This window comes from Malaclemys terrapin, chromosome 1 (assembly GCF_027887155.1).
Source record: "Malaclemys terrapin pileata isolate rMalTer1 chromosome 1, rMalTer1.hap1, whole genome shotgun sequence".
Taxonomy (NCBI): Eukaryota; Metazoa; Chordata; order Testudines; family Emydidae; genus Malaclemys; species Malaclemys terrapin.
In genome coordinates this window covers 227,992,338-228,000,700 of record NC_071505.1, presented here as the reverse complement: position 1 = coordinate 228,000,700, position 8,363 = coordinate 227,992,338, and the positions used below count along the sequence as shown (strand labels likewise).

At 48.3% G+C, this 8,363-nt stretch overlaps 1 protein-coding gene across 1 annotated transcript in view; it reads right to left on the bottom strand.

Annotated features, from left to right (window-relative positions):
• Positions 1 to 3,639: 3,639 nt before the first annotated feature.
• LOC128825704 (arylsulfatase H-like) overlaps positions 3,640 to 8,363 on the bottom strand; it is a 41,192-nt gene continuing 36,468 nt past the window's right edge. Inside the window, exon 10 of the mRNA XM_054008450.1 lies at positions 3,640 to 6,875. Coding sequence (XP_053864425.1) covers positions 6,463 to 6,875 — 413 coding nt within the window. The 3' untranslated portion in view covers positions 3,640 to 6,462. The remainder of the gene's footprint in view (positions 6,876 to 8,363) is intronic.

Sequence of the window (8,363 nt, the reverse complement as noted above, 5' to 3'; positions counted from 1 at the left end):
AAAAAAAGGACGGGAGGAGCCCCACCCCTGTCCTGCCCTAGCCCCACCCCTGCCCCTCCCACTTCCCCCCCCCTCAAAACCCCCAACCCTCCCCCTGCTCCTTGCCCCTAACTGCCCCCCAGGACTCCACCCCCTACCTAAGCCTCCCTGTTCCTTATCCCCTAACTGCCCCCTCCTAAGACCCCCCAAATGCCCCCCAGCACCCTACCCCCTACCTGTACCCTAACTGCCCAAAACCTTATCCACACTCCCACCCCCAGAAAGCCCCCCCCCGAACTCTCGACCTCCCCCCGTCTCTTGACTGCCCCCTCCAGAACCTCCCTGCCCCTTCTCCAACCCCCTGGCTCCCTTGTTGTTGGCCTTCGCCTAATGTCTCTGTGAGCTTGCTCAGGAACGGCCTGAGCCGTTCGTCCTGGCACGCTGGGGAGCGGGGGAGGATCTCCAGACTGCCGGAGGCGATCTGCGAATGCAGGGAGGGAGGGAGGGAGAGATCTCTGCTGCAGGGGAGAGGAGGAGGGGCTCTCTCTGGCTGTCAGAGCCCCATGTAAGTGGCACCATCCGGCCGGCTTGCCCTGTTAGCTGTGCGCGCTCTGCATGGGGGTGGGAGGGGGAGGAAGGGGAGTCTGGACATTTACAAATTCCCCCCGGACGCTAGTTTTAGCTCAAAAAGCCGGACATGTCCGGGGGAATCCGGACGAATGGTAACCCTAGGTGCTTCAATCCTTTGGGAGCCATTTCAACAGCTAAAGCTGTGAAAGCCAGGTGAGCTTTGCAGCTGCTGTTGGCTGAGTGTCACAGAAACTGACGGACCCAGGATTGGGCCCGCCTCTCCCTCTTCTGCTTACTGCAAGTTGCAGAGGGAGTTGGCTCAAAAAAATTATTGGCCTGATTCCCAGTAAAGGTGACAACTTAAAACCAAATGACAAATTTTCTGCTTCATTTCTGAGCTGAGCAAACAGGCTTTTTTAAAAATCTTCTACTGCTCCTTCTCTGTGTAAATGGAATGCAGTGCAGCTGCTCCAGATTTAATCTCTGGCAGGTAAAGAAAAATGTCAGTGCTCCAATAAATTCATAATGATATTGCTGGTAGATTTAAATGTTGTCAACTAGTAAGATCAATTTATATTTACATTGTGAGAGGTCTCCCAGTAACCTCTCCCCTCAGTTAGTTGTCAAATTACTTTGTGTAGAATAATGCCTCAATTTGCATTGTGACATTTATTAAGAGGAAAAGTGACATGAAAAAGAAACCTCAAGAAACTTCCTTTCATCTTTTTTTTTTTTTTTGGAGACTTGTATTCAGTCCTATATCATAATTGCAATACTTACTATTTTGCATGAAATAAACAGGATGCTGGACGTGACCCATACCTGCCAGTGGTGCAGATCAGGGCCAGCCTCTATGAAAAGACTGCAAGAAGAAGGTAGCAGAGGCATAGGGGAGGGTTTTGAGGAGCAGAGAGTTTCTCTTCTCCAGTTCTATCCTAACCTCCCCAATCTGGCTCCTGCCTCTTACATTCAGGTGAAACTGCTCTTCCTAAAGTCTTTAATGATCTCTCTGTCCTTAGCCAAATCTTAGAAACGGTACTCCTCACTATTCTTGAGCTGTCAGCTGCCTTTAACACAGTTGCTAGCTTTTAGTGTAATGCTGGCCTTTCTTGGCTTCTGAGATTTTGTCCTCTCCTGATTCTCCTACCTCGCTGATCACTCAGACTGCTCTTTTGGAGGTTCCATAGGGCTCTGTCCTTGGTTCCCTTTTTTTCCACCTCTATACCTGACCTCTTGAAAATTTCACAGCAAATACAAATTTCTAGGTGGTTCACTCAGCATCCACAATTTTTTTTCCTATGGGTGCTCCAGGGCTGGAGCATCCATGGAGTTAGCGCCTAGGGCACCAGGAATGAGCACACGTATGAACAGATGGCTAAAAAATTGTCAGCTGGGCAAATTTTTTGGGACAAGCAATCAGTGCAGGGAGTATATTAAGAGATTGAGGAGTGAGTACTGGAAGACCAGGGACCAGACCCCGCACCTCAGGCAATTTGCCAATAACATACCCACACGATGATGCCTTTCAGCATGGGTACTGATGGGAGACAGCTGTGGGCTCCCAGGAAGGAGCATCAAGTGACTTTTTAATGAAACCAGTCCCAGAACAGGCTGTGGCACAGAAACAACAGCAAATTTCCTGTGTGTGCCCCCTGCCCCAAGAAATAGCCCACTACCAAGCCCACAGCAATCCTGGTGGAGCCAGAAGCCACCTCAGAGTTTGGTAAGTATGACTCAAATTTACAGTTTATTGTTACACTAATGGGAGGGATTTCTGCTATAAGCAGCAATGCAAATATTTTAAGTCCTGGCTACCAGTTTGTGGGCACTAATGCTGGATTGTATTATAGTGCCTTGGCATCCCTGCCCCTTGTTCAAAATGGTGGGACTTGGAATTTCAAACATTCATAAACAACTGTAAAGTCACAAATGTTTGCTAGGATCATTCAGACTTTCCTTTCACTCACAAGAAATTAGCCACTCTGCAATCACTCCTCCTGGGTCTATGGAGGCACAAGGAAGGAAGGAAGGAAGGAAGGGGTTGGGTTGGGGTTGCAGGGGGTTGGTTTCTATTTCCAAATCTTATCCATTTCAGTTTCATGTAGTTCAGGGGTCAGCAACCTCTGGCACGCGGCTTGCCAAGGTAAGCACCCTGGCGGGCCGGGCCAGTTTGTTTATCTGCCGCATCTGCAGGTTCAGCTGATCGCAGCTCCCACTGGCCATGGTTTGCCACTCCAGGCCAAGGGGGGCAGTGAGAATAGGGTGACCAGATGAGGGGAAGAAAATATTGGGACACGGGGGGGAAGTGCTGAGCAAAAAAAAAAAAAGTGTTGCCGGTGGATATCTGGATTTTATTGGGACGTGGTCACCCTAGGTGGGAAGCCGCGGCCAGCACATCCCCTGGCCCGTGCCGCTTCCCACAACCACCGTTGCCCTGGAGTGGTGAACTGCGGCCAATGGGAGCCACGATCGAACCTGTGGACAGGGCAGGTAAATAAACTGGCCCAGCCCACCAGGGTGCTTACCCTGGCAAGCCACGTGCCAGAGGTTGCCGACCCACGATATAGTCCATGCAGTCTACCCATCACAAAATCATTTCGCTAAAGCATAAGTGGGGTGTCATTTTTTTTCCCCAACCGGTGCCGGGAGCTCTGAGCAGGAGCGGAGCTTAACAGAGAACTGTTTCAGTTACTCCTCTCCAGCATGACTGCAAGTATACGATTTCCTGCTGCCTCTCCCACACCACATCATAAACACCCTGCTCTGTACCCTTAGTCCAGCAGTAACTTGGACACTGTCAGGGCAGCCCATACATTCAGGACTCATGAGCAGCTGGGAAGGGCAAATAAACCCCAGGATGCCTTCCTTCTTCAACCTCTCTCTGGTGAAAACCTCCACTCCCATCCCCCACCACCCAGTGAGAGGAAAACATGGAAAGGAGAACATGCACCCAGGGGACATGCAGTGCTAGGGGTATTATATTGGATATTGAACATTTCCTTGTGTGTGTGGTTTTGTAATGGCAGATGGTCTGCCCAACACTATGTGAGTGTTGCACTATTTTTAGATGTTTACAAATAAAGCATGCTCTGTTTTCAAGAAAGTTTATTATCATTGCATCATATCACAATTATAATTTGAGATAATAAAGCTAAAAGCAGGTTCAGGGGCAATTCAGTGTTAGTAAGCCAACAGTACTCCTGTATTTACTGAGTATAGAAATTCACATCAATAAATTCCATGTGTAAAACCATACTGTCCCCCTCACCCCACCCCAAATTAATTATTAATCATGTCATTCAGACTTACATGCTGCATGACAATCAAGCCCCTGGCCCCTCAAACACTGCTCCTGCACATAAAATGAGTTAATTTTCCCCCACCCCCCCCAGGACATTCAAACAAGTACTATTCCCCCTAATCCATTGGGCTGTGCAAGACCACAATGTGAGAACACAAAACATCCCTGGCTTCCTCAGTGGTAGCTGCACTTTCTGGCTGAGGGTACCAATCCAGTGGCCCCTTGCTGTCGTAGGTCCAGTCAGGGGGAAATAGCTCACCTCTGGCTTCACAAAGATTATGAAGGGCACAGCAATCCAAACAAGGTGGACAACATTGATGACACTGGCATCCAAACAGGTGTGTAGACATTTCCAGTGAGCCTTCAATCTGCCTCAAGCACACTCAACCTCCATTCTACACCTGCCCAGAGTGTAATTAAACCATCTTTTGTCATGGCCTCTGAAATCAGGATACAGTTTTATAAGTCAAGGCACTAGGGGTATGTGGGCTCCCCCAGAATAACAGTGCAGACAGTAACACCATTTATGTCAATGGCATTTGGTGGGATTAGTGTCCCAGATTATCCATGAATATAGATTCCTTATTGGCAAAAAACTTGGGCACTGAATTTTTCCTGTGCTGCCCACATTGACATTCCTAAATCTACCTCTCTGGTCCACGCATAGCAATGAAGTAGTACCCTTTGCAGTGTATATACTGAGGTGCTCCTTGAGGAGAGCAAACAAGGCCCAATAATAGCCCCAGCACAGTTTATTTATATAGATAGATCTCTCTCTCTCATAGAGCTGGAAGGGGCCCTTAAAGGTCATCAAGTCAAGCCCAACCCCCTGCCTTCACTAGCAGGACTAAATACTGATTTTGCCCCAGATCCCTGAGTGGCCCCCTCAAGGATTGAACTCACAACCCTGGGTTTAGCAGGCCAATGCTCAAACCACTAAGCTATCCCGCCCCCACAGTTAAGAAACCCCATTCTCACAAAGCCAGCAGTTACTGCTGGAATACATGCCTGATTGCCTTAGATACCTCTGCCACCACTTCAGTCAACTTTCCAACCTCACACTGGTTGATATTGGACCTGTATTTAAAAACAAATGTGCATTCAGTTTGGTAGTACATGTTCACCTCAGTGATTATCCCCCTCTGTTAAGACTTTTCTAACCTCTGCTTGAACTTGGGGCTCTGGCAGCCACACTGCAGCATGCAGACCCGAGTTAAACTAACCAGATCCCAGAGGCACTAGCACCTCACCTGATGCAGGGCTGTACATTGCAGTGTGGCTGCCAGAACCCTGGGGTGAAAGTAACATTAAACACTTACCAGTATGGGAGCCTGGCTCTGGGCCCCAGGAAGGGGCGGGGCCTTGGGCAGAAGGAGCAGGGGTGGGTGGGGTCAGCCTCCCCCAGCCAGCCCATCTGTGCTGCCTGGCCCATGCCGCCCAGGGCTCTCGCAGTGATTCAAAGGGCCTGGGGCTCTGGCTGCGGTAGGGGCGGCCGGGAGCCCCGCGCCCTTTTAAATCGCCGGCCCTGGGGCATCTGCTCTTCCTCCCCACCCCTCCCCCCGGGGTATGTGTGTGTGCAAAAGGGGCAACAACATTAAAGCGCTGCCACAGCAGTGCTTTAACATTAGCTGCGTATGGGCTGGTATCGGTGACCACTTTTTACCGGTACGTTCTACCAGCCCACTTTCACCCCTGCCAGAGTCCCAGGTTCACTCAGCAGTTAGAAAAGTCTTAATGTAGGGATAGCGTACAATATAGATGCTCAAGCTCAGGGATACCAAACACCGGTCAGCTGACTTGAGTTTCACTAACCCTGGGCTTTCCTTGCAGTATAGCCATGCCTGTGAAATTTGGTACCAGCCCTGTCAAAGCAGCTACTGAGTCATATCTTTCTGAAGGATGAAGTTCAACACTTGAAGTAGCTGAGAGAACTAGTTCAATACAGAACATACGTGGTGCATCATTTTCAAGAGCTGTGCCATTTGTAGTTCGCATTTAATTCAGTGGGAGCTGCGGAATCTCAGGACTTCAGAATATCAAGCCATTTATTACAGCATCTCTCTATGGGTTTAAGAGTCTAACATTAGGTACCCAATATTTAAAAGTCTTGACCTTTTGTCGTGGGACTCATGGCCTGGTAGACAACCAGATTTGCTGACAAGGTACTGATGTGATTTAGTAGATGAGGTGAACATGTTTCAACATATTACCAAACTGAATGCATGTTTGTTTTTAAATACAGGATAGTCTCTGAGATCCATCCTCTGACACAAGCCTATGGAGTGTGACACTTTACCTGAGTAACACTTAAACAGAAACTACCCCAGTGATTTAGTTTTATATAATCAATAATTTGCTTGAATTTAAAGCCAGTAGAAAAAAATTCCAGTTGATTTATTTGGGGCCAAAGCCTGAGTTTGCTGTTGAGGGCCAAATTGCACTGGTGTAACTGAAACAGAATTTGGGCCAGAGATTGTATTCAGGCCTTAATCAAGAAGACTCCAAGTCTACTGAACAGAGCATTGATAGGGTGAATCAGAAGTGAGAGGAATGTCTGTTTCAAGTAGTCCAGTGTAATTTAGCCAAGGTCATTTAAGTGTTGTTCTCTTTTTTCAGGTTACTAGCTGTTTGACTGTCTCCCTGTTCTTTCCTTGGTTAAAGAATTTCCTGTCACTGTCACCTTCTTTGTCACACCAGCAAAATGGGAATGTCCCACAGCATGGCTGCAGCCAGGGCTTCCAGACGTTGTTGTACCCAGAGAGCTGCTGAGGCACTGGAGTCAGTGTCTGGCGATGCTCCTGAACAGCTCTTTCTATTCTGCTTATTACTGTGTCAAACAGGGGCTCAGTGTCAGGAGACAGAGGTTTGATCTCAGCAGGGTCGCTGGAGAGATCAAAGAGCAAAGGAGGGTCATGATGGATTACGTCTTCCCCGAAGCAACCGCACAATCCACTTTTATAACAGGCTCCAGCACCCTCTGGCTGGAATATTGGAGTTGTATAATGAGCCTTCCACAGTGCACCACCTGCCAGGAGAGAAACCAATTTAAGTAACAAAGATGGACATGAACTAGACAGAGCTCTCCTAAGGGCAGTATTTTCCCTGCAAAGGCTTTTATTCTGTCCCTGTCATAGGAAACAAGTGGCAAGCCAAGGTGACCATGCAACTATTTATCTACTGGGAACTACCTGAATTCCAAACTAGCCCTTTCCAAAAGCAGATGAACTAGTTATTTTTGTTCTTCTAAGGCGGTGATCTGTAGAATCATGTTTAAAAGCATTTCGTTTTACAGCAACTGGTACCTTCATTACCCTGCTAGAGATGACTTAGTTCTATGAGGCAAGGACTAGATCTTCCTGTGTGTAGACTGCATATGGTGCATTGCAGGTGCCAGCTACTGCTCTATAAATTGCTATGCAAGACCAATGCTCCTCTATGAGCTGGACTGCATTCCCTCTCTCTGCTTTGCAGACTATCAGCTCAAAAGACTGTCCCTCAGAATTGTCCAGGGGGCCCCAGATAGCCAGAGGGAGAGCGTTATTCCCAATGTAATCACAAGGGCATTGGGAGTCAGTGAGAGTCTTGTATGGATGGAGCCACCTATTTAAAATGACTACTTGTGTATAGCTTTCAAAGAACATTCTCATCAGCATGGGGGCTCCCAGCTCATGGTAAGGAGGGAGCTGAAGCTGCTCTGAGGCAAGACTGTGATGTGTTCCCTCAAGGACTCAAACACTTCCCACAGTTTGCAGGCCCACATGTGCTGCACACTTTCTGCTATTCCCCTTTGTAGGGTGTAGCAAGGGATGCCGTAACAATTTTCATAGTGGGGGGCTGAGAGCCTTTGAACCAAACTGTAACACCTGTATATAATGGAAACCACATCAAGCCAGGGGGTGCTGCAGTTCCAGCACCTATGGGTATAGCATAATACCTCTTACAGCGATAGCTAGCTCTGGTGGTTGGTGCCTTAGGTGGGGGAGTCCCATCTCTTCCCCCTGCCCCTGTGGAGCTGTGTGCACCTTCAGGGGAGTTGGAAGGGTGCAGTGCTTGCAGTCTGAGTGCAGGGACTGGCCCTTACGTGGTCTGCCCAAGGGAAAAAAAATGTATGGTCTCTCTCTGCACTTGGCACTCACGGAAGGACCAGACAGAATCTGGTCCCAACTTATTTCCAGTCTCATCACGTAGCCTAGTCCTGAAAGTAGGGCAGTTTACTGGATATCACCTGTAGCCCAATAATAATAATACAACAAACAGAAACTTGTTTTCAACGCAGTGTGATGAATACTAGATTGCAGTACCATGGCAGCATGTTGTACCGAGCTGTTGCACAGAGCAGTGGCTCTCCAGCCGCTGATCGATAGTCTGAACAGAACTAGATCGAACAAAGAGGAAAGTAGCAGCATGACAGTAGGAGGCTGGCTAATAATGAAAAATGACAAGGTGTTAAGAGTGAAACTGAATGCAGTTCAACAGGAGATTTGCCTCCACCCCCCCCTGTATCCCCTGCTCT